At 67.4% G+C, this 24,099-nt stretch overlaps 4 protein-coding genes across 6 annotated transcripts; 2 read left to right on the top strand and 2 right to left on the bottom strand.

Moving 5' to 3' along the window:
- Positions 1-427: 427 nt before the first annotated feature.
- On the bottom strand, positions 428-1,652 carry EXOSC1 (exosome component 1). Its single transcript, XM_084289828.1, has 6 exons — positions 1,426-1,652; positions 1,239-1,327; positions 1,122-1,155; positions 952-1,002; positions 783-867; positions 428-633 (listed from the first exon to the last, which is right to left on the bottom strand). Exons 1-6 carry the CDS (start codon positions 1,645-1,647, stop codon positions 527-529), a joined length of 588 nt encoding a protein of 195 aa, XP_084145954.1. The 5' UTR covers positions 1,648-1,652; the 3' UTR covers positions 428-526.
- A 181-nt stretch (positions 1,653-1,833) lies between these two features.
- ZDHHC16 (zDHHC palmitoyltransferase 16) lies at positions 1,834-6,800 on the top strand. 2 transcript variants are annotated; one of them, XM_084290248.1, is made up of 11 exons: positions 1,834-1,884; positions 3,470-3,722; positions 3,908-4,102; positions 4,266-4,354; positions 4,544-4,572; positions 4,756-4,889; positions 5,135-5,182; positions 5,725-5,810; positions 6,060-6,183; positions 6,257-6,327; positions 6,496-6,800. In XM_084290248.1, exons 2-11 carry the CDS (start codon positions 3,486-3,488, stop codon positions 6,608-6,610), a joined length of 1,128 nt encoding a protein of 375 aa, XP_084146374.1. In that variant the 5' UTR covers positions 1,834-1,884; positions 3,470-3,485; the 3' UTR covers positions 6,611-6,800. The 2 variants fall into 2 exon arrangements, with proteins under 2 accessions (XP_084146374.1, XP_084146375.1); XM_084290249.1 differs by lacking the exon at positions 5,135-5,182.
- A 519-nt stretch (positions 6,801-7,319) lies between these two features.
- Positions 7,320-19,802, bottom strand: MMS19 (MMS19 homolog, cytosolic iron-sulfur assembly component). 2 transcript variants are annotated; one of them, XM_084290247.1, is made up of 31 exons: positions 19,702-19,802; positions 17,340-17,388; positions 16,845-16,945; positions 15,543-15,628; positions 15,124-15,198; positions 14,509-14,578; positions 14,199-14,327; positions 13,935-13,996; positions 13,607-13,693; positions 13,234-13,308; positions 12,969-13,046; positions 12,564-12,702; positions 11,978-12,132; positions 11,806-11,884; positions 11,424-11,549; positions 11,034-11,115; positions 10,611-10,708; positions 10,160-10,300; positions 9,875-10,030; positions 9,595-9,694; positions 9,358-9,460; positions 9,185-9,259; positions 8,934-9,060; positions 8,751-8,851; positions 8,620-8,676; positions 8,353-8,539; positions 8,163-8,245; positions 7,911-8,075; positions 7,770-7,829; positions 7,574-7,674; positions 7,320-7,497 (listed from the first exon to the last, which is right to left on the bottom strand). In XM_084290247.1, exons 1-31 carry the CDS (start codon positions 19,799-19,801, stop codon positions 7,470-7,472), a joined length of 3,075 nt encoding a protein of 1,024 aa, XP_084146373.1. In that variant the 5' UTR covers position 19,802; the 3' UTR covers positions 7,320-7,469. The 2 variants fall into 2 exon arrangements, with proteins under 2 accessions (XP_084146373.1, XP_084146372.1); XM_084290246.1 differs by having other exon boundaries at positions 11,806-12,132.
- A 269-nt stretch (positions 19,803-20,071) lies between these two features.
- Positions 20,072-23,502, top strand: UBTD1 (ubiquitin domain containing 1). The gene is made up of 3 exons (XM_084289730.1): positions 20,072-20,272; positions 22,453-22,680; positions 22,781-23,502. The coding sequence occupies exons 1-3, from the start codon at positions 20,206-20,208 to the stop codon at positions 23,164-23,166; spliced, it is 681 nt and encodes a 226-aa protein (XP_084145856.1). The 5' UTR covers positions 20,072-20,205; the 3' UTR covers positions 23,167-23,502.
- Positions 23,503-24,099: the final 597 nt, after the last annotated feature.

Genomic DNA, 24,099 nt, shown 5'->3' with positions numbered 1-24,099 from the left:
TGCGGCAGTTGCTGGGGCCTTGCAGCTGCAGAGGGTGCTCGGGGAGCAAAGCAGGGCTCTGCAATCACAGGAGAGTGATTCACCGCTGCTCAGCTGGGCTTCACTGGCTCTGGGGTGTGGTGCTCCCCGAGCCCCACAGGCACGCGAGGCAGGCATGGCCTGAGGTGATAACAGCCCTGGGATGAGCGCAGCCGCAGCCTGTGCTGTTAGCACTGGCCTCAAATCCTCTTGGTGCCCCCTTCCCCTGCCACAGGCCGGTTAGCAGCCATTTCCTGACCCCTGCGCCCCACAGGACATGGCAGCAGCCAAATCAGCGGGGCTGCTGGCAGCCAGAGCAACCCCTCTGGACAAAAACCAAGCAGAGCTCTCAGAAAAAGATTTATTACCTACAGCAGAAATATAAAACCCACCCTGCCCGCCCAGCCTCTCACGCATGGAGCTGCCTGGAGGAGCCCTCTGGCCGCAGCCCAGCCCCTGCAGGGCCCCCACAGCCCCCGGGGGTGCAGGCTGGGGGCCGAGGGGCCCGCTAGGTCTGCAGGAACTGGGGCTGCACGCGGGCCACCTTGCGGAAGTCCTTGGTGTGCGTCTGGGGGCACTGCATCTCGCACCAGCTGATGGGCACCATCTGCACCCCTACGGACATCACCCATCAGGGGGCTGCTCGCCTTCCCCTGGCGTTTCCTATCACCAGCAGCCCTGGGCCTCCTCCCACAGCATGGCAGGATGAGGCAGGGAGGAGGCTGCTGGCTCTGGGAGCCGCCTCAGCAGCTGCTGGTCCCTACCTGCCTCGCTGCGAGCCACCACCACGCCCAGCTCGTTCTCGGCCGTGCTCAGCAGGTAGTTGGACTGCGCGTCCCCCAGGGAGATCTGGGCGGGGGCAGGTTAAGGGAAAGGCCTCCCTGCACGGCCCCCGCGTCCCCCAGCACCGATCCCAGGGCAAATAAAGGATACCACCTTGGCCAGGACGATGTCACCGGGGCGGAAACTCTTGTACACCTCCACCTGTGTGCGACAGAGGGGACACGAGCGGATGGAGCGCGAGGGCGCCGCTCGCCCCAGGGCAGGCTGAGCGCCAGCAGGGCTGGAAGGGAGGCGGCTGGGTTCCCGGCAGCCCCGCTGACCTTATCCTTCTCGGTGGCTCGGATATCTTCCCTCCTGGAAAAGGCGAGAGGGCGAATCCAACACCCGGCCGGCCTCCGCCCGGACCCCTCCCGCCACGGCTCCCGCCCCGCTCTCACCGGATGGTGCCGCGGAAGGCGGAGCGCAGCGGCGTGGAGCCCACGTAGAGGATGTGCACCTTGGCGAAGCGCGAGTTGATGCTGCACACCTGAGGGGGCGACAAGAGGCCGCGGGGGGGTGGCGGCGGGGCCCGGCCCCGTTCCCCCCCGTTATCCCCGTTCCCCCCCGGTTCCCCCTCACCCGTACCCTGCAGGTGACCACGGCGCCCACATCGGGCAGCAGCTGCGCCTCGGCGTCCCTCAGCACCGCCACCTGCGGCACCCCGCCGGCCCCGCCGCCCCTCCGCAGGCAGCCGGCCAGCGCCGCGCACACGGCCCCGCGCCGCGTGTAGGTGCCGCTGCCCGCCGCCGCCTCGGCCGCGCTGCACAGCCGCTCCCCCGGCACGCAGTACCGCCGCGCCGCCGCCATCTTGCCGCTGCCCGCACAGAGGCCCCGCGCTATTGGCCGCGGGGGGGAGGGGGGGGGTGAAACGAGCGCGGCCATTGGGTGGAGGGGGAACGGGGGAGCGCGGTGCTCGCTGGGAGTTGTAGTTCGGAGAGGGTGTTGGGGGTGGGGGGGGGAGGGAAATGGCGGGGCCCGGCGCGCAGGCGCCGCGGTGGGGCCGTGAGGGCGGCATGGCGGCGGCAGGCGGGGACGGGGCGGCAGGTGGGCGGCTGGGGGAACACGGGGCTGGGAGGCCTATGGGTACTGGGGGGGTCATGGGGAGGCCCCATGGGTGCTGGGGGGGGCATGGGGATGGGGGCCTGGGGCGGCCCCATGGGGCTGGGGGGGGGCTGAGGGGGCCTGGGGAGGGCCCAAGGGTGCTGAGCGCCCATGGGGCTGGGGGTACTGGGGAGGCCCATGGGGCTGGGGGGAGGCCCATGGGGCTACGGGGGGGGGCATGGGGCTAGGGGGGGCTGAGGTGGCCTGGGGGGGCCCATGGGTGCTGGGGGTGCCCCATGGTGCTGGGGGTGCTGGGGGTGCTGGGGGGTTATGGGGCTAGGGGAGCAGGGGGACCCATGGGTGCCCCATAGGGCTGGGGGTGCCCCATGGTGCTGGGCGGCCCCCATGGGTGCTGGGCTGCAGGAGGCGGGGGGCAGGCAGGGGCCCGGCCGCTCTCAGGTGCCCCCTTGGGGGCTGTGTGGGGTCCCAGCAGTGCTGGGTGCCCCGCAGGGTGCTGGGCTGGAGCAGGGGGGCGCTGCCCTGTCCCCGGTGTGCTCCCCCCCATGGGTGCCCTGCCCGGCTGCTGCCATCGGTCAGGGAGGGAACCCCCTGGGACTCAGCCCCCTTCCCCCAAGCGGGGCGCAGGAGCTGTGGAAGCCTGGGCAGCAGCGGTGCATGCAGGCTGCCGTCCTCGTGTCCGGCCCCACATGGCTCACGGGGCACAGACACAGCTGACAGGGGTGGTTTTGGGGCTGGGGGCTGCCTCCAGGCGTGCTCCGTGGTGCAGCGCTGCTGCTGGCACCGCGCCGAGATGAGCGCTCGGCCCCAGCCCGGAGCGTGCCTTGGCAGCGCCCCGGGGCAGTTGTGCTGGTTAATATTGATGGCCCTGCCTGCGCGGAGCCTGGGGTCCCGACCCAGCAGATCGTTTGCCTCATTTCTGGGCCGGCTCGGGTTCCTCCTGGCTGCAGCAGGGCTCCTGAGCGGGACGAGGGGCTGAGCGAGAAGGCGAGCACTGGGTGTGCAGCCTCGCATTCACCAGGGGCTGTCCATGGGGCTCTCCTTCGCTGGCCTTATCCCGGTTGGGATTCTTGGAGTGGGGCTGTGAGGTTGGGATGAGCGTGGGGCGGCCTCTATGGCTTGGCCCAGAGGTCGAGGCAAAGGGAAGCAGCGTGCAGGTGCCACCTTTTGGGGTGAGGAGAGGGCTCCCCCGTTCCCGAGCCAGTGGGGACGTGCTGGGGCTGGGATCACCCCGCTTTGCCAGCATCCCTGCTGCTCCCCTGCCCTGGAACGGGCCCAGCACCCCGGGTGCCCGCGCCGTCTCCGGTTTCCCCTGAGTCAGCCTCTCTGTGTCGCTCCCCGGCCCCCTCTCCTCCGGGAAAGATGAGATGGGACCGGGGAGCAGCTGAGGTCAGGCACGTCGGGCTGGGAGACCCACGGCCCCCACTCCGCGCCTGGAACCATCCCAGGGACGCAGCCTCGCAGCCTGGCCAGGCAGAGCTGGGGCTCAGCTCCCCCTGCTGCTGCTCTGCGCCCTCCCCGAGGCCGGCAGGTGAGGGGCAGCCTGCCCACGCCCAGCCTCTCCTCACAGGCACGGCGTGGCGGGGATGAGGAGCCGGCAGCGGCTGCTGGCAGCGGTGATGCGCCTGCTCCTCAAGTGCCTGCGGCTGGGCCGGCGGCGGCGCCTGGGGCTGCTGCGGCAGGCGGGGCAGCTCTGGCACTACGGGCGCCTCTGCCTCCGCTCCCTGCTCTACAACTCCTTCACCAACAGCGACGTGGTGCTCGACTCCCTCTTCGAGCCGGTCTACTGGCTGGTGGACCACGTCACCCGCTGGTTCGGCGTGGTGAGTGCTGGGGGGGTGCTGGGTGTGACGGGTCTCAGGGCTGGGCGTGAGCTGTGCTGCTCCAGGCAGGAGGAGCAGGGGCCTTGGTGTGGGTCCTGCTTTGTTCCTGTGCCTGCATTCTGTCTCTCCTGAGCAGTGTGGGGCAGATGCTGCCTGCTCTGCTGACCCAGGCCCCTTTCCCTCAGGTGTTCGTGGCGCTGGTGATCGGGCTGACGAGTTCCATCGTGGCCATCGTGTACATCTGCCTGCTGCCCCTCATCCTGCAGACCTACACGCCCGCCTGGATCTGCTGGCACCTCACCTACGGGCACTGGAACCTCATCATGATCGTCTTCCACTACTACAAGGCCATCACCACCTCACCCGGCCACCCCCCGCAGGTGGGCACCGACAGGCACCAGCTACAGCTGGGCCCTGGGAGCACCTCGAGCACCGTGAGGGCTCCTCCAGGCCGGGCAGTGCCAGGAGGGGAGGCAGGGGAGGCGTGGAACATGAGGAGCAGGGGACAGCGTGGTGATATCCCCTCTTCTGACCTGTATGCAGGCCAAGAACGATGTCACTGGCGTCTCCATCTGCAGGAAATGCATCGCCCCCAAGCCGGCTCGCACCCACCACTGCAGCATCTGCAACAGGTAGGGCTGCCCGGGCCAGCACCCCTCTCCTTCCCTGCCGCGTGCTGGGCGGGCTGAGCCCCTTCCCCTCTGCTCTGCTGGCTTCTCGCCTGGCCCTAGCACAGCGTGAGGGGCCGGGGGGTGGCTGCCCCTTCCCCAGCACGGTGCTGGTGTTGGTGCTGACGCTTGTGCTGCTCTCCTCCCTCCCAGGTGCGTGCTGAAGATGGATCACCACTGCCGTATCCTTCTGCACTGCCACCCAGCTCCTGGGCAGCCAGCCCCGCTTCCTCCCCCTCTCCCTGCCCCACTCCCCTCCCCAAACCCCAGCCTGGGGAGGGAAGGGTGCTGGGAGCCTGATCCCCGTGGGGAGGGTTTGGACTGGCCGTCCTGCAGCAGTTACAGACCTTTAACCCCAGGGGCAGCCTGGCTGAATAACTGCGTGGGACACTACAACCACCGCTACTTCTTCTCCTTCTGCCTCTTCATGACCATGGGCTGCATCTACTGCAGCATCAGCGCCTGGGACATGTTCCGGGACGCCTACGCAGCCATCGAGGTGAGCGGGCAGCCCCAGCCCCTGCCCTGCCCCAGCAGACGAAGCGCTAGCGTGCACAGAGGCTGCCTGGGTCCCCCGGGCTGAGCTTGCAGAACAGGGCTGGAGCAGCCCCGGGGGCGTAGTGACTTTGCTCCCCTTCTCCCTCCTCCTGCGAGGCCCGCGCCGCCCTGCTCTGGTGAGGTTTGAGGGGAAAGAGCCCTCTCCTCGGAGCCACGTAACTGGTGCCCTGTTTTCCATCCCCCTAGAGAATGAAACTGCTTGAGAAGGACAGACTGCAGGTGGCTGCCAACCAGGTGGGACATCCCTGCTGCAGGCAGCGCGGAGCAGAGCTGCCCTGCAGCCTGGGTCCTGCTCTCGAGGTGCAGCTCATGGGCAGCGCCAGCCCCCGTGCTCGTCCCGTGGGTCCCAGAGCCGGGCTGGCCGGGCAGCTCCGCTGCAGCGCTGCCTCCAGCAGTCAGGGGGCTGCTTCCCCACGCACTGAGCTTCCAGGGGCTTCGGCTGGTGGCAGCAGCTGCTTGGCATGTGCTGCTCAGGCCCTGCTCTCCTGGGGAAGCAGCAGCGCGTACACCTCTCCCCCGAGCATCCCCGCTGTGTGGTGCAGGGACCTGCCCCCTGCCTCCACCCCCTGCTTGTCACTCCCGTGCCAGCTCTCGGGCGGTGTCTGTGTCTCGTGGCTGTTCTGGGCTGCCTCCCCATGGCCCTGGCTGTTGTGTTGGTTCTGGCTCCAGCCCTCTCCAGCTGCCTGATCCCTGCGTCAGCAAAGGGTACAGCCACCCCTGCCCGGCTTCAGGCTGCCGAGCAGTTTGGGTGACCCTCCCGCTCTGTCCTGTTGCAGACGTACTACCAGACCCCGCCGCCCACCTTCTCCTTCCGCCAGCGAGCCTTCCACAAGAGCGTGGTGTACCTCTGGGTGCTGTGCAGGTAACGGGGCACGGGCTGGGCGCGAGGGGGCTGCAGGAAGCAGACGGCAGCCTGCTCGGTGCTGCCCTGCACCCCACCTCCCCTGGGCCACGCTGGGCTCTAGCACAGCCATCCCTGCCCTGCTGCCTCGCGGGCCTCAGGAGGAGCAAGTTCAGGGCCCAGGCCCAGGAGGAGACTGAGGAAGGCAGCCCCAGCCCCTGACAGCAGTGAAGGCGTTGGGTGCAACCCGCTGTGCCTTGCTGTTCCCAGCTCTGTAGCACTGGCCCTGGGTGCCCTCACGCTGTGGCACGCTGCCCTCATCACCCGCGGGGAAACCAGCATCGAGAGGCACATCAACAAGAAGGAGAGGCAGCGGCTGCAAAAGAAAGGCAAGGTGAGCGCAGCCCCCGGGGCGGGAGGGCCAGCCGGGCAGAGCCAGGCTTGATGTGCATCTCCCCAACATGCAGGTGTTCAGAAACCCCTACAGTTATGGCAGCTGGGACAACTGGAAGGTGTTTCTGGGAGTGGACGTGCCCAGGTAAAGCCCCAGGGAAGCCCCCGTCAGGGAAGGTGGTGGCTCAGCAGCAGGTGGGGGTGCTGAGGGCGAGCAGGACAGAGCTGTCACAGCACCTGAGGGACACGGGCTCACGCTCCTTGCTGCTGCTGTGCTCCCCAGCGCTGAGCCCTCAGCTTTCTCTCCCCACAGGCACTGGCTCACCCGTGTCCTGCTGCCCTCTCCTCACCCGCCCCACGGAACGGGGCTGAGCTGGGAGCTGCCCCCCTGCGTGCGCGAGCAGCGCGTGCCGCTCCTGGCCATCTGAGGGCTGGGTGCTGCAGACACGGCCCTCCCCGCCGGCAGGGGAGCACGAGGGGACCCAAACCCAGCACCCTGGCTCTGTTCCGGCCCGGGGGGCTGCTGGCAGGCGGGTGCTGGCACGCACTGCTGAGCTCTGAGCAGAGACAGAGCCCTGGGACACTTTGCACTTGGTCAGCGCCTGAACGCCTGCTCTGCGGCACCTCAGGGGCTGCGGGCGGCCCCGGGGAAGGGGCAGAGCTGCTGCTCCCCGCTGGAGCTGGAGGCGCTGCCCTCGCTCTGCACGAGGGGCCCAGCTCGGCTTCCAGCAGGCTTGGGGGCAGACGATGGCCGACCTGCTCCCCAGGCGGACTTTTTAAGACCATCCAATAAATGTGGTTTTGTTTGTTTTGTTTTTAAGGAGCCCGGCTCTTCTCTGTGGTGGGGGGCGCAGCAGTCTGGGAGCAGGAGGATGATGATTCCCCACCAGGAGTTAGGGTGTGCAGGGAAGGGGAAGGGCACTGGAGGCCCAGCCCGGGCTGCACCGAGATCCCTCACAGCGTTACCAAACCAGCTCTTTATTCCTCTTGCAGAGGGGCCGCTGCGCACCGTACCTGTGTGCACAGGCCTGCCCTCTCCCTTCACGCAGGGCGAGTCTGTCCAGCACTGTCCCTGGCTGCAGGCAAGCCATGAGCAGCACAAATCCTTCCCTCCCGTGGGCGCAGGGAAGTTGGGGGGTGCTAGGGTGCTGCTGTCTGCTGGCCCCCACGCTCCAGGCAGTACCAGCTCCCGGGGAGGCTGTGCCCGTGGTGTCAATTGCGTGGCTTGGCAGGGCGGCAGCAGGCCCGTCAGGTTGTCAGCCAGCACGGGGAGGGCATGCGGGGCGCTCACCTGCCCGGGCTCCCCACCAGGAACCTGTGGGGACAGAGACGGTGCTGAGCCACCTCCCCGCCACCCCAGCTCCTTCCCAGCTCCAGCAGCAGCCGCTCACCATTCCCCCCGTGCTGCCACCGCCTCCTTCCGCACCAGCCTCTTCTTGTCATCCAGGGGCTTGGCCAGCGCCCGGATCACTCTGGCTTTGTAGGGGAGCAGCTGTAGGACAGAAACTGCAATTAGTGAGAGTGCCGGGGTGCTGGGTGCCCCCCGGGAGCCCCCTGCACGCAGGGACAGGCAGCAGGAGCACTTACCACGATGGTGGGCAGGCTGGTGAGCGCGTGGGCGCAGCGCAGGGCGGCGATGCGGACAGCCTGCAACACACAGGGGTGAGGGGACGGAGGGGAGAGGGGCGCAGGAACGGGGAGCACGGTGCAGGGGAGGGGAGCACGCACCATGGCGGGGCTGGAGGTGAGGCTGAGGAACTTGGTGACCAGCGTGTCGACGTGAAGGCTCATGATCTGCGGAGCTTCGAGCAGCAGCGGCTGGAGGCAGCTGAGGGTGGAGAGCTGCACCACGCGGTCCGAGCAGGACAAGGCCTCGAGCAGGAGGGAAAGCAGCTGCAGGGGGGAGGACACAGATGTGAGCAGCTCCCAGCCCTGCGGTCTGGGCACCGCCACGGTCCCCCTGCTGGGAACGGCTCTCACCGTGGGTAGCTCCGTCACCAGCACGGGCTTGGGGAGGTGGTTGAGCACGTGGGACAGGCCCTTCAGGTAGTTGGCCTTCACGTCTGCGGAGGGCAGAGACGGTTACGGGCAGGAAGGAGAGGACGCCGGCTCCGAGCCCCTGGGGGAGGGGGCAGGGGGTGGCGGGGCCGGGGCTGGGGCCAGCTCTCACCGGGGCCAGCCCCGTGGAAGCCCTGCACCAGCTTGGGCACGTTGTCGGTGAAGAAGCGCTGGCGGAACATGATGCGCACGTCGGCGTGGCAGCCCTTGTGCAGCACGTCCGGGGACTCGGCCATGAGCAGGGAGAAGCCGTCGGCCGCGGCGGGGCCCAGCTCCACGTCGCCCAGCAGGCCCAGCAGCTGCGGGGGACAGAGCGCTGGGACGGGGTGCCCGCGGCCGGGAGGCTCCTCGGGGAGCACCCGGCCTCCCCGCTGCCTACCTTGTCTGTCAGCTGGGAGCTCAGCGGGTGGTAGCGCAGCACCAGGGCTTTGGTCACCTGTGTGGGCAGAGCGGAGTCAGTGCCACGCTGCCCCGTGGAGGGGGGAGCCCTGAGGGGGGAACCCCGCTTACCCAGAGCAGCAGGGTGAGCGCCTGCTCTCGGCGCGGCCCCTCTGCGAGGCCGGGCTCCATCCTGTTCACCGCAAGCTGCAGGATCTCATCCAGCTGCTGCCCTGGGGACACAGAAGGGACAGGCTGAGCCCTTTCCCCGCCACCCCCATGCGGGGACCCCCAGGCCCTGCCCGGCTCCCTTACCCGCCGGGTGCTTGTTCAGCAGCCCCGCGAAGCACTTGGCGGCCGTGGTGGCTGTGAAGGGGCAGTTGCAGGAGCAGCTCAGCGCCAGCAGCTCCCGGAGCAAGCGTTCCTGCTGGGGGATCGCCACCTGAGAGGGACGCAGAGCGTGTCACAGCCTGGGGACACAGCTTGTCCCTGCCTCTGCCCACGGAGCTTGCTGTGGAGCTGGGCGGGACGGTGCTCAGGCAGGACCCTTCTCCCCCCCAACTTACGTCACGAGGCAAGGAGCAGACAAAGGCCATGAGGAGGGCGACCAGGCGCCTCTGTGCCTCCAAGCACTCCCCCTCCTGCGGGGGAAAAACAGCGCCCACATCAACCACGGCCCCTGCTGGCAGCCTGCGCCCACATCCTCACTTCCTGCCCCTGTTCAGTGCCCCCTACGCACCGCAAAGGGCTGGAAGGAGCAAGGGAAACTGTTCTGGGGCAGGAAGGAAACCTCTCCATCCAGGAAGAGGGGCACCACGTGGGCCACGCTCTGGGCAGCCAGCCTAGGAGAAAGGAGACGCTGCAAAGTGCTGCTCTGGGAGCATCGCCACAGAACTCCCCGGAGGCACGGGGCCACCCCCGGGGAGCAGCAGAGGGGAACGCAGCCTGCCCCGTGCCCCACGCCAGCAGTACTCACTCAGGGCTAAGGTGGGTGGTGGCAGCGCTGATCACGGGGACCATGGCAGCCAGCACGTCCTCCTCCAGCAGCGCCTTGCCCAGGAGCGGCTGGGTGCTCTCTGCAGGCAGCAGGAGGGCAGGGATTTGGTGCTGCAAATTTGCAGCTCTGCCCCTGGCAGGGGGCAGCAGGGCCCGCAGTGCCCGCGCCTGCCGGCGGGTGGCAGCAGCAGCGCTCTGCAGAGCCCCAGGAGCTCAGGGAGCCGCTGCCGGCCCCTCCTGGGCTCCAGCCCCGCACCTACCCTGCATGGCAGCCTGCACGGCCATGGCCAGCAGACAGGGCACCACGGCCTGGTGGAAGTACCAGCAGCCCTCCGCGTCCTGCTGGCACTGCAGGGCCACGCGGTGCAGGCTCTGGCACACGGAGATCACCTCTTGGGCACTGCCAGCCTCGCTCCCTGCAGGGCACAGGCACTGTCACACCACCCCGTCGGTGCCAGCAGCGTCCTGGGGCTGCCACCATGAGCAAGAAACCCAGCTCCTGCCCAGACACACGGTGCCCTGCTGCCCGTTCCAGGCTGCGTTACCTTTCTGCACCTTCCGGAGATGCTGCAGCAGGACGGGGACGGTCTCCCTCACGATGCTGGCGTGCGTGGACACGGCTGCCAGGGCCTGCAGGCAGCGCTGCCGCAGGGAGCGGAGGTCCAGGGATCTCTCCTCCTCCCGCTCTGAGGGGAAAACACACCCCAGGGGGGTGTTAGGGTGGCACCCAGGCCATTCAGGACCCAGCCCGTACCAGGGTAGATGGGGTGCAGAAGCACAGGACCACCCCAAGCCAAGCCCAAGGCTCCCCGCCATAGCTGGGCAGCTCCTCGAGGGCAATCCCAGCAGCAGTCCCTAGCCGCAGCCCTCCCGGTGCCAGCACCACATTGTGCTGGGAATTCCCCACCAAGGACAGCCACAGACCCGTGCCGTGTGGCACAGCCTCCCTGCTGCACCCCAGCACCAGAATCATTCCCTTCCCCCCACCACCCCTACCTGACTGCAGCTCCTCCCCGAGCCTGGGCACCATGCGCCCGGAGAAGACCTTTGGGTAGATGGGGGCCAGACACGCAGCTGCCTCCATCGCTGCTTCGCTGCCAGGAGGGAAGAGCACAGAGGGGGGAACGTAAGCAATGCAAACCCTGAGCTGCTGGTGCAGCAGCTGCAAAGATCTGGGCCAGAAGGTGCCTCCAGAAACCCATTCCTCAGCAATCTGCCTTTTTCACACTACTGGCTAGCAGTGCAGAGCCCCCTGCGTTGCAGGCCCAGGCTTTCTGATTTACAGACCACAAACTACTGCTTTACCCCTTTGCTTTTACACCCGTGCCTCCACCCAGAGGCCTCTACAGCCCCTCTCTGCAGCAAAGATGAGTTCTGTTCCTCCTCCCAGAGCGTGGGTGACTGGAGCGCAGCCCTCACCTGCTCTGGGAATCCTCCTCGTGCAGGGTGAGCCGGATGAGGTGATCCACAACCAGCTCCAGGTCAGAGGGAGACAGGAAACCTGGAACAAGAGCCCCAGAGGAATCATGCCCTCGGCCAAAGACAAAGATCCCGGTGTGCTGGCCAGCATCCTCCCCCCTTGTCTGGGATATCAGCAACACTGCAGTACAGACTCCAGAGACAGAAGGAGCCCAATATGAACAGGCGAGAGTGAAATTGAGTGTCCCTAGAGATTATGGCTTGGGTAGGAAGTGCTGCCACTGCTCCTGTGTGCCTACGTGCAGCACGGGTGGCCAGCCAGGGTATCCCATGGCTCCCAGAACGGGGTGACACCTCCCCCTGCTTCCCCAGGAGAAGCGAGGCACCAACCTTGCAGGGAGCCCAGGACGGTCAGCGCCCTGATCCCAACCAGCTGCAGCTGCACGCTGGGGTCTGTCAACGCTGAGAACACCACAGAGCAGACTGGGGCTCGCAGGGACAGCACAGCGCTCTCATCTGCAGGCAGAGGCACAGACAGAGTCATTGCTGGCAGCTGGCTGTCACAGCAAAGCCACCCCCATGGCACTGGACAGACTTTTCACACCCACCCACGCAGGATCCCTGGCCCAGGCAGGCGGGCTGCACAACAGCTGCCCCCAAGTCAGTGAGCTTTTGTTCTCCATCAGGATAGGGGAAGGTGAGGGCAGTGCCAGAAGCCCCCAGGGACACAGCAGGGGTACGTGGGTACCTCCGGAGGGACCAGCAGCCTCACCTTCTTCCACATGTCCCCATTTCTGCTGCAGCTCCAGGAAGCCCAGCAGCATTTCCAGGATTGTCCTCCTCTGGCTGCTCTGCAGGGACACAAAGGCACATCCCAGCTCACCGTGACTGCTGGGACCCAGCTGCATCTCAGCCCAGTGCCACGAGGCCGGGGTGCCCCTCACCTGCGAGTGCTTGTTGTACTGCTCCAGCAGCAGGGGCAGCACGCTGTGGGTGAGGCGGTGGTAGGAGCGCAGGGAGGCACCCGCTGCTGCCTGCAGGAGTTTGGCACTTGGCCACACCAGCTTCATATCGGGCTCGCACAGATGGTGCCTGCAATCTGAGATGTGCTGCGTGTCAGCCACCCCGGCAGGACTGCCCCTGCCTCGCGTGCAGGGCACAGCTGGTAGAGCTGGGCTGGGACTCGCTGCTGGGGCACAGCTCTGAGCTGCAGCGCGGCCTCCTTGGCAGAGCTGCTGCCTCCAGCTCCAGGCACGCAGCACAGCTCTGGACTCCCCAGTCCCAGCTGGGAGGGAAGCAACTCAATCCAATTTGTATTTCCTACTGTACCCTCTTCTCCTCCCTCCTACCGCCAATTCCCTTGAGAGAATTCCCTCAGAAGCCAATGCTAGCTGGGAGACCCAGAAAGAGAAGAAACAGGCTTCAAAGAGAACACGGGGGCAGACATCTCTGGCTAGGAGGATGCTTGCAGGCCTGGCAGCACCCGCAGGCCTGGCTGCTCAGGGCAAGGTAGGTCTCCAAGCCAGCTACCTTGCAGGATGCTGCTAAGGAAGGAGTCCAGGAGGTCCTCGGCGTCTGAGCTGAGCACGGAGCGGGAGAGGCAGGCGGAGAGGGCGTGCAGTGCAGCCAGGCACTCTGCCTCCACCTTCTCGCTTGCTGTCTGGAACACCTGCAGGAGACACGTGGGGTGAGCTGTGTGCGGTGCTGACCCCGGCCGCAGGCTTCACGTTCCCAACACGGGGCTGAAGGGCTCAGGCTGCAGCACGCAGGAAGCGGTGCTTCAAACACAGCCAACAAGCCCCGTGACACACCGGGAGGGGCGGCCTGTCCCCCCGGCCCTGTTTTTCAGCTGGGCTGTCCAAAGCCACTGGCAGGGGTTGGTAGGAGATATGGGGCCCCGTGGATTGCCTTTGTTAGGGGCCCTGCAGCACTCACCTCCCTGCGCAGGGATGACCAGAGGCTGGGGAGGAATTCCTGCAGCTCCTTCTGCCCGTAGATGGCACAACAGGCAGTCTGCAAGAGAGAGAGATAGGAGAGAGGATCATAGAGAAGTCAGGACCAGTAGGACACAGAGCAGGGACACTGTGAGACAGGAAAATGTGGACCAGGCTCTGCAAGGGAGAGTCTTTGGCTGCCAGACACAGGAGAGGAGCTGCTGCTGGCACAGGCCAGCTGTGGGCAGTGGGGGATCCCTCCTTACCAGAGTCTGCAGGGCGTCGAGCTTGGCACTTTGCAGGTCCGAGTCCATCTTCTCAATGAGCAGAGGGAGCAGGAACTACAGAAAGAGGTGGTTAAGGCAGCCCGCTCTGTGCCACGCTGTCCCTGGCCCTGCAGGGCTGCAAGCTCAGCCTCTGCCAGGAGAGCAGAGCTAGAGAGAGACGTGCAACAGGCAGCCCCTTCCCAGGGTGTCACCCTCCAAGTGCCCAGCCCCAGGGACAGGCAGGACACAAGGGCTGCCAGCAGGCTCCTGGTCCCAGTTGTTCCCTTCCCACAGAGCTGCTCTGGGAGCTGCAGAACCAGGAACTGCAGCCTGTGCTCAGGCATGGTGCTCAGGAGCCCGAGGAGCCACCTACCTCAGCAAACTGGGGCGTGGAGGCCAGCACGGCCCGGAGGCTGAGGATCAGGTCCTCTCTCTGGATGCCATGAGGGTCGTTGGGGGGCTGGAAGCACAGAGAGAAGGTCATGAAACATCAGCCACGGCTGCATCACCTCATCTCCAGCAAGGCAGCAGCAAGGCCAGCCTCCAGGCAGCCTGGCACTGGCCTGGGTGCCAGAGCTGGCAGCACAGCACTGCCCAGCTCAGACTCTTGCCCATCCTCTCCTCCCAGTCCCTGGAGGGGACACGAGACCCTGGGAAAACACCAGGAGGAAGGGGTTATGGCACGGGGCAGACTCACTCACTGGAGTAAAATCAATGGGGAAGTAGCAGGATGTCACTTCAAACAGCTCCTCCACAAAGGGACCTGCAGGGAGAGGTCAGCGTTAGCAGAGCTGCTGAGCAAGGGAGGCACAGCTCTGCCCAGCAGCCGTGACGGGTTGGCTCTGCAGCTCCTAAATCACGTCAGGGACACCGAGCCCTGCTCAGACCCAAGAGCCATCCCTCCAACATTCAAGGAGAAGCGATTCCACCCCCCAACTGGCTCTGCAGAGCAGGCCCAGGCTCACCCAGGGCATAGTTCTTGGCAATGAGATCGCGCACGATCTGGAAGGCCACCAGCAGGTTGCGGGGATCCTTCTCCCCATCCATCACCTGGATGAAGCCAAAGGTGAAGTCAGCCCCCAGGCCCTTCAGCTCTGCAGAAAGAAGGTGCAGGACACGAGACCTCACCAACACAGCACGGAATCAGCCCAGCTTCCCCAGTCCCACGGCCCGTCCAGCTCTCCTCAAGCAGTGCCGCAGAGCCCTCTGAGCAGAAAGCAAGCCACGTTCCCGGCCCAAACAACCCCAGAGTGCTTCTGGCATCTGCCCCCTCACCTTCCTCCCTGGTGCCCATGAAGTTGGTGATGATGCTGTAGACTGTGTGGCGGTCCAGCTGCAGCAGGGACTGGAGGGAGGAGCAGAGGAATCAAAACAAGCCCCCGTACAGGCAGCACTGCTACCCAGCACCCAGGGGCATGCACAGGCAGCACCCTCACAGCTCCGCTGCTGCTTTGGGGCCTGCAGGCCCCACGTACCACGTGCAGAGCGTGCACATCCTTGTGCAACTGCACCTGAACGCGACCATCACTAAATGGGCACACTACCACAGTCACACCTGGGCTCATACGCTGCCCAAGGCCTGCCAGCATAAACAGCCTTAAGATGGAGAATTTGGGAGCTGGAGCCACTTAAACACTGCCTGGAGAACGGAAAAAAAGGAAATGATCCCCCTAGGGCTGGTACAGGAGAGGACAAGGGCCAAACAGGAATCTCAGCTGCCTTCTGCCTCTCGCTCTGCAGCAAGCCATGCTGCCTGAGCTCTGCAGGAGCACTGCTGCTGCTGGATGTGCTACGCTGCACTGCTGCTGCAGGTGCTCGGTCCTAAAGCAGGCGGGCTGTCCCCAGGCACACAGAGAACAGGGACAGGAGGAAGGAAATGACATTGCTCACCTGCACGTGCACCTCCTGGAAGATGGCTTTGAGCACGGATACTGCTAGCCCTGGGGCTAGTACCTCACACATGCTCTGGGAACAGGAAGAGAAAAGCAATAGGAAGGATGACTCTGTACTTGCAGGACCCTCACAGAGGATGAAAGGGCTTGTCACCCTCACAGAGGAGGAAGGACAGGATATCTGTCATCTGTGCTGTCCCCAGGGCACGCAGGGTGCCGTTGCCCAGCACTGGGCAGAAATTCACAGCATTCCCCACACCCTGCGAGGGGACAGCAGGAACAGGACACAGGGCGATGCTGCGGGGCAGGAGCTGATGGCCCAGCTGGTCTCTGCCCGACACTGCTTCAGCTCGTACCCGTGAGCTGCACCCCCAGCACCCCCCGGAGCCATCCTCGTGCTGTGGGACAGGAGCTCACCAGCGCACGGAGTCCCTGCAGCACCGAGGGGATCACGAGGTGATGATCTTGCAGCCGGTTCTCGTAGAACAGGACCAGGTGCAGCGCTGCCAGAAACAGACCCCGCGGTGCGTTAACCCTGGCGGGAGCTGCTGGGTGAGCAGCGAGAACGTCTCTGCGTTCCCTTGGTGCTGACACTTTCTCCCTCCCCCCTGAGGGACCACAGCTGGCCGCGGCGGGGCAGCACCCGCCTCCGGAGGTGCTGCAGCCACCCGGGCCATGTGCAGCCTGCCCAGACACGTGGCTGCAGCCCCGGGCAGGGAAGCGGCAGCCGCCCGCTTGGCCCAGGCTGCAGGATGTCACGGGGTGGGGCAGGAGCCCCGGCTCCCCCGCGCTCAGCTCCACAACACGTTCCTGGGGCCTGAGTCACGGCCACGGGCGCCTGCACGGCCCGGCCCTGGGAGCGGCGGCAGGAAGCGGACTGGAAGAGCCGGCTGGCAGCATCCTGCGCCCACGGCCGCCGCACGAAGTCCCCCCCCCGGCACGCAGCCTGACGCAGCGCCCAAGAAATGAGCTGCGTGACGAGGGCCACGAAGGGAGACGGGCTGGCGGCCGTGCCGCGGCAGCTCCTCTCCTGGGATGCTCCTCTCCCAGCATGTTCTAATTCCATCCTTCCTTTCCTCTGCCTCTCCTACTACTCCCCTGCCCTCCTGCCAGCCTGCTGGTGTGGGATCAGCGACCCACCAGCAAGGCCCCCAGTCCAGCTCAAGGCCTGGCAGCACTTATTTGGGTTTCCCTGCTGCCAGCCATCCGCTCTGAGGCCTTTACCACAGCCAAACCTTCTCCTCGCCTCCACGAGTGGGGCACCTTCCCCTCCCACCCCCATCCTCTTCTCTGCTCTCGCCCTCACGCTGATCTCCCCTCTTCCTCAGGCCACAGAGGTCCCCCAGAGCCAACCCGTGCAGCCCGAGGGCTGCGGCGTGACCGGCTGTGTGAGCGATGGCTTTCCTGCAGTGAATCACCACGCGGGGATCCTGACGTGCAGATGTGTCCCCGAGGCCTCCCACGTGGCGCTGAGCACGCCCGGGTACACGACACCCACACGCTGCCAGGGGCACCAGCTGCAAAGCCAGGCCCAAATTGTGTCGGGAGGGTGGCACACAGGCTGCAGCGTGAGGCCCCATGTCCTCCTTGGACTTTGACCCTCAAGAGATGCACGCAGAGCTGCCACGGTGCTAAAGCAACCCGTCTGCTGAGTGCAGGACAGGCTCTCAGGGCCCCCAGCCCACCAGCAGCCGGTGTGGGGCGCAGAGCAGCCCTTACCTTCCTTCTCCTGCAGCAGGGAGTGACACTCGAGCAGGACCTGTGACAGCAGCTGGATGCCTCGCCCTCGCGTCCGAGGATCTGTGTTCTCCAAGCAGAACCTGCCCCACGCACGGCAAAAACCCCAGAGAGCTGGTGTGAGCGGGGACACGAGCAGGAGGCATGGCCCAGACGAGCACGTTACAAGCTGAAGGGCGCTGCTCGCCGGGCACGGCCCTGCCGATGGCACTCGGGGGGAGCTGATTCCTCCTCCTCCTCCCCAGCCAGGCTGTCCCCAGCAGGAGCTGTCCCAGCTGGGACGTGTTCTGGGGCTCGCTGCCCGCCACAACACCTTCCCTCCGCCCCGGGAGAGCCTCGTGGGCTGCTCCGGCCCTGTCTGTTCCCAAATGGCTCCCCTGTCCTGCGAGGGCACCGACTGCAGCCAGCCTGCCCCGCACGAGCTGGCAGCTCGCACACTGCTCCTGCTCGTGGGAATGTCCCCTGCGGTCTCCTTACCCCAGTGCCTCCACGAGCTGCAGCACAGTCCAGCTTCCATCTTTCACCCCTGCAGAAAAGAGGCAAAGGGAGTGAGCCTGCGACTCCCTGACCCTCCCTTAGGCACGGCGCTGGGGCCAGGGGCTGGGAAGTGCACCACGGGCAAACCAGGAGGTGGCACAGAGCTACCCCCCCAGCGCTCCCCAAGAAATCAGACTCTTCACAAGGCAGCGGCCAAACCAAATGGCCCAGACACTCCCAAACACCCAGCTGCCACGGCTCTGCGCTGAGCAACACCTGCACGAACTCCCTGCAGGCTGGGGGCACGGAGAAACACGGCTTTGTGGTCGCAGCAAGGCAGCGCCGGGACTCCTGGAGCCTGTTTCCAGCTCTGACTCAGACAGCCCGGCCAGGTTGCTTCACTCCCCTCCTGCCCCAACGCTCCTGCAGCTGAACTGGGGGAAGAGTCACTCCCCGGGAGGCTTTGCTAAGGCCTGGCTGCATCCTAAGGGAGCCCTGGAGAAGGGCAGGGTCTCTCCTGCCACCCACAGCCTCGTGCTCGGGCACGGTGCAGCTCTGCCCAGCCCCCTAACCCACACCCCAGGTGGCAGGGGACACTGCTCGTGCCTCCTCCCTCGAGCACCCCGCAGGAGGTCCGAGCACGGAGCTGCCTTTTCGAAGCAGCGCCTCCTCCGAGCTGCCCGTGACCTCAACAGGAAGGAGCGAAGCGTGAGCTCTGCCCGCAGCTGGCTCTTCGTGCTCCTGCGGGCTGGAGCCCCTCGCTCTGCTGCAGCGGGCGGGCTCGCCCTGCTCTCGGGGAGCGGGAGGCCGCGGGGCTTTGCCTCTCACGAGGTGACCACAGCAGCCCCAGCACCACCGCTGCCGGCTCGCAGGGACCCGTGTCCTCCCTGACACCTCCCCCGCCCTTCCACACGCCACACACCATTTCTGCACCTTTTCTGTTCCTCCCGTCTCCCCCAGCCCCTTACAACGTGATGGATCCCTGCTACAGCACCTCCCCTCTCCCTGCTGTTTAATACCAACAACCTCAGCCTCCTCTGACGCTTGTGCATCCCGAGCTGCCCGTGACAGCACTGCAGCCCTTCTCCCAAACTCACACCTAATGCAGTGCTCAGCAGCACACGCGAGCAGCTCGCCGTGCCTCTGCCAACAACTGCACAGAGCCCACGAGGTCAGAAAAACCTCCCCTTTCGCTGAAGGACAGGGGATGCAATGCAATACTCTCTGGCGTGCGTTCTGTGTGAGGTCAGCAGGGCCCGAGGTGCGGGCTCGTCAAGGTTGGTGTGCCCCAGGTGCCATACGGCGGGCGGGAGCTGGGGACGGCTCCTCTCTGCGTGGCTCTGAGCAGACAAAGCCTTCCCCAGGCACTTCTGTAACATGACCAGGGGCGACAACAGCAGCTGTAAGGTTATCTGCCCTTGCCTCTGTTTCCCCCCTCTGTCTCAAATATGTCAGGGGCTTTGTGCAACTCTTGTGCATGTCACCCAGCTTAGTGAATTTCCTTTCATTTCCTCCAATTTCTTTCCATTTCCCACCACCGGTCAGTTCACAATCCAGCATCTCGGGGTGGGTCAACAAGCTGCTCCTCTCTGTAAGGCAGCCTCCGCAGCCCTTCCCTCTCAAACCCTTTCCACAAAGTGCCAAAGCCACTGGAAGGCAGACAAGGAAGACAAACGTGCTGCCTTATCCTTAAAAAGCCATCCTCCCGCAGCTACACATTCCTCAACGTAACGAAGTCACCACACCGCTGCTCCAAGCGGAAGGAAAATTATCCCAGGAAACCAAACGCCCCAAGCCCTGCCTGGAGAGGAGAAACCACAGAAGCGCAGCACGAGCCTCGCGCTCCCCTCAGCTCACCCACCCTGCGCCCCAACCTCCCATTCCCTGACCCAGAGCAGCCCTGGCACCGCTGCCAAACCCCACAGCTCCAGCCCCACCCCGTGCTCTGGACCAATCCTATAGAATCCTGCCCCACAGCCCTGCAGCTCTGCTTCCACCCCATCCCCAGCATCCCCGCACCCCTCCCCGCGCTGCTGCCCCACAGGTGCCCCGCAGACCCCAACCCCTCACCCTCAGGCTCTGGCTCCCACCCCACCCTCTGCTGCACACCCCCTGTGCTGCTGCTCCGCCACCCCCAGCCCCTGTTGCTCAGCACCCCACGCCCCATGGCCACCACCCCAGGGCCTCAGCTCGCCCCCAGCCCCAGGGCCCCCCCCAACCCCACAGGGCCCAGCCCCAGGCCCAGCCCCGCTCCCTGAGGCCCAGCCCCAGGCCCAGCCCCAGGCGGTGCCCGCAGCCCCCCCCCCACCCCCCTCCCCGCCCCCCCCAGCCCCTTCACCGCCCCCCGCGCCCCGCCCGGTACCCGCCGCCAGCTGCGCGGCCCCGTCCTGCTGCCCTCCCGCGGCGCCCCTCACGATTCCCTGCAGCCGCTCCGCTCCCGGCCCCCCGCCGGCGGCCGCCATGACACCCGCACCCAGCCCGCCACCCGCCGCCGCGCGCATGCGCAGCCTCCCTCCCTCCCCCACCCCTCAGCCAGCCGCGGCGCGTGCGCACTGAGACCCCGCGCCGCTCTTTCCCTCCCCGCCCGCCCTCCTTCCGCCAGGAGCACGGCGGCCCGCGAGGGACACAAAGCGGCGGGAGGGGGCGGCTTCGCGCACGAGGGCGGCGCCGGTGGCGGCGGCGGCGGCGGCGGCGGGGCGGGCACATGCGCACCTGTGGGGGCGGGGCGGCGGTGGCCCCGGCGCTCAGAGCCGGGCGGAGGCGGCTGCAGGGCGCCGGGGCCCCGCGGGTCGGGAGCAGCGCGGAGCCGGCCCGGCCCCATGCCGAGCCGCCCGCCCCGTCGCCGCCGCCGCCGTCGAGCCCCGCCATGGGCGGCTGCGTGGGGCGGCAGCGCCGGGAGCGGGCCCCCGCCGGGAGCACCCGCAAGAGAGCAGGTGAGCGGGGCTCCGGGCACCGGGGGGGACCCCGTGCCGTGCCCCCGGGGCGGCTCCGCTGCCGGTGTCCCCGCGGTGGGCCACCCCGCCGGTACCGGGAGGGGTTTCGCAGCGCCCCGGTGCCGCCCGGTTGCGGGAGCCGGGCCCCGGGCAGGGCGGGCGGGCGGCAGCGGGTCCCGCAGGGCTCCTGCCCCGTGCGCCCCGTCGGGGCCGGCCGGGAACGGGAGCCCCGGGGTGCATCGGGGGGGGGCTGCCGGTGTCCGCGGCGGGGCACCGGGGGGCTGTGCTGGCCCTGCTGCCCTGTGCCGGTGTCTGGGGGGACGTGGGATGCTCGGGGGGCACCGGGAGATGCAACCGGAGGGTCCCCGGGGTCGTGCCGGGACGGAGCCCGGTGCGCGGCTGCCCCCGCACGGGAGCGGAGAGCCCCGCGGTGCTCCTCGGGGGGGGACCGGGCACCTCGGGGGGGCTCCGAGCGGTGCTGGGGACCCCAAAGGGACCCCAAAGAGACCCCAAAGGGCCCCCACGTCGGGGCACGAGGCGCTGGGAGCAGCCCCGCCGTGGGGGTGCCGGTGCCGTCGGGGTGCGGCTGCCGGCCCGGCCCCACCTGCCCCGCGTGGGCGGCCGGACACGTCCCGACCCCCTCGGGCCCCCCGCGGGCACCGGGTTGCACAACGGGCCGGGAGTAGCGCGGCACGGGGCGATGACGGGCAGGGCCCCGGCTGGGCGGCAGCAATAAGGAGCAGAGCCTCAGCCGGGGACCCCCAGCCCCCCAGTCCTGCTGCCCCCCCTGGGCTGGGCTCTGCCCGGTCCTGGGTGCCGGGAGCCCTGCTGCAGCCCCGCTGCTCGTCCCAAAGGAGCCCGGCCCCATGGGAGCCTCCTTCCCCAGCCGCAGCAGGGTTGGTGTCTGCCGTGCCAGCCGCCGGGGCGGTGAAGGTGGCAGCACCAGGGTTGAGCCGTGGGGCACAGGAGGACCTTCAGACCTCCGTCACCCTTAATCCCCGCGTGTCCTTGTCTGCCGCACCCGGCTGGGGACGGTCCTCCCCGGCCACCTGCAGCAGCCGTGGTGCCGGCGGCTCCTGCGCCCTTCAGGCGGGTGCTGCCCGGTGCCCGGGGCAGGTGCCGTCCCTGACCTTGCTGTGCCACGCTGCAAATCCCAACGGCCCCGTGCTGGGACTGCTGAATCGGCACCGCAGGCTGCAGCCGCCTGCCCTCGCTCCTCGGGGATGTGAGCACAGGCAGGGTGCTGCCCGACCCTGCGCGGGGATGCTCAGCGCCCTAAACCAGCCCTCGGGGGCACTGCGCTGTCCCGTGCCCCATGGGGACCCTGTGCCACGTGTCCTGGATGGAGAAAACAGTCGTGTAGTGCTTCGTGTCGCCCCCACAAGCCTCCCGGGGGTGGTGGCTGTCCCCAGCAGCCACGGGTGGCATCGCCCTGCCCCATGGTGGGTGCTCAGCATCCTTCCTGCGCAGCCGGGATCCCAACTTCCCCCCTTCCCCCCGCAGGAGCGGTGCCGGCTGGCGGCCCCGCAGGAAGGAGCTGTTGTCACTCATTGTCCCCAGCTCGGCTGGGAGTGACACCAGCTCCTTCCTGCCCCACGCGTCCGGCCGTGCCGTGGGGCTGGCAGCACGGGGCCGTTCCCACGGGGACACAGCCTGCTGTGGGGCTGCCCCACAGCTCCAGCCCGCCCGGTGTCCCATCCTGGGGGTCCCGTGGGTGGTGGCACCCATGTCCCATGCCGCAACAGGGTGCTGCTGGCCTGGGAAGGGGCTTTTGCCACCGCCTGGGGTGACATCCTGGTGTGCTCGCCCCAGAAGTCATGGCCCCCCCCCTGCGGGGCTGTGGCTCAGCCCCCGTAATCCTGTTCCCACTCCGGCACACCGGCTTACTTGCTGGCTAATTCCCCAAGCTATAAATACTGCCCTGCCTCGAAGGGCCCTGCAGCCGCCCTGCTGGCCCCCGGCCCATCCTCCCCTGTCCCCAAAATGTGAGTGGGGAGAGCCCTGCTCCCTGCTGGGGACGAGGGATGCTGCTGGGGGGCAGCTGCTGTGCCGGGGGCTGGGACAGACACTGCTGTGTGTGGGGTCCCCACCAGCCCGTGGGGCAGGGTGCCCTTCCCGGGCATTAGGGGCTGGATTTTGGGGTTTCAGAGCCCCTCCCTGAGCTGCCGCCGTCCCCCCAGGCCGCAATGAGCCCCTGAAGAAGGAGCGCCCCAAGTGGAAGAGCGACTACCCGATGACGGACGGGCAGCTGCGCAGCAAGCGGGACGAGTTTTGGGACACGGCGCCCGCCTTCGAGGGCCGCAAGGAGATCTGGGACGCCCTGAAGGCGGCCGCCTACGCCGTGGAGGCCAACGACCACAGCCTGGCACAGGCCATCCTGGACGGAGCCAGCATCACCCTGCCCCACGGTGAGGCTGCATCGGGCTGCGGAGCCGGGGAGGTTTTGGGAGCTCGGGGAGGTGATGGGGAGGCTCTGTGGGGCACGCTCACTCACCCCGCCGTCCCTAGGGTCGCTGACGGAGTGCTACGACGAGCTGGGCAACCGGTACCAGCTGCCCGTGTACTGCCTGGCGCCCCCCGTCAACCTGATCCTGGAGCGGGGCGAGGAGGAGGCGGCGGAGGCGGCCGAGCCCCTGCCCAGCGCCCGGCGCGAGTTCGCCCTCAAGGTGCGGCTGTCCACCGGCAAGGACCTGCGGCTCAGCGCCAGCATGGGCGACACCATCGGGCAGCTGAAGAAGCAGCTGCAGGCGCAGGAGGGCATCGAGCTGGGCTGGCAGCGCTGGTTCTTCTCGGGCAAGCTGCTGACCGACCGCACGCGGCTGCAGGAGACCAAGATCCAGAAGGATTTCGTGGTGCAGGTGATCGTCAACCAGCCCCTGCCGCCCAGGAACTGAGCTCTCCGGCAGGGAGGCCCCGTCCCGCAGTGGAGCACGGGGACACCTCAGGGATGTCCCAGCCCTGCCGGAGCCACCGGGTCCCCTCCCCGGGGCCGTGGCGCCGCGGTGGCCGCGCCGGGCTGGAGGCACGGGCACAAGTTTGCTGTGGATGGTGTGGGACCGACGTGTGCCGGGGGGCCCCGCTGTGGGGCTGCCCCTCGGGGAGAGGCTGTGACCCGCCAGCCCCGGCCACGAGGCCGGGATCCCGCTGCCGGGGGGCCGCGGGGCTGCGCGGAGATGTCTCCCCTCTGTACATAGCCTGTGTATTTATCAATAAAGCCTTTTCATCCTTCAGCCAGGCGGGGGCTGTCCCCAGGCATCCTCGTGTGACGGGCGCCTTCCTTTGTGCAGCCTGAGGCTGTGGCACCCAGGGGTGGCCCTGTGTCCTGCCTGTGAGGGTGCCCTGTCCCCGGCTGTCCCTCCCCTGTCCTCAGCCCGGTCCCATGGCCAGGTCCCGGCGCATTAACTGTCCCAGCACGGGGCACGCTGGCCTCATCTTACAAAAAGGGAAAGCAAAATCCTGGGGGGCTGAGCAATGTCCCCGGCAGCAGGAACAGCTGCGGGCTCTGCCTGCCGGCCCCACAACCCCGCGTGCGGGGGGCAGACCAGGTGGTGCTCGGGATGCTCCGGCCCTGAGGTCATCCTCCAAAGCAGCACGGAGCCGCCGCGAGCATCCCGGCTGCCCGGGATGGGTGGCACGGGCTCAGGACCCGTGGGTTAACACACACCATGACCCAGCTCCATCCAGCCTCCAGAGCACCTCCGAGGGCTCCACGCACCCCAGGTCCCCCCCAGCCCGGAGCGGGGGTCCCGGGCAGCTGTCTGGGTGGGCCGTGGGTTGCTTTAAGAGCTGGCAGGAGGTGAGCCAGGGGCACCAGAAAGCAGCAGGGT

Source organism: Netta rufina (assembly GCF_964035555.1).
Source record: "Netta rufina genome assembly, chromosome: 7".
Classification (NCBI taxonomy): Eukaryota; Metazoa; Chordata; class Aves; order Anseriformes; family Anatidae; genus Netta; species Netta rufina.
This window is presented reverse-complemented; position numbering and strand designations above follow the sequence as displayed.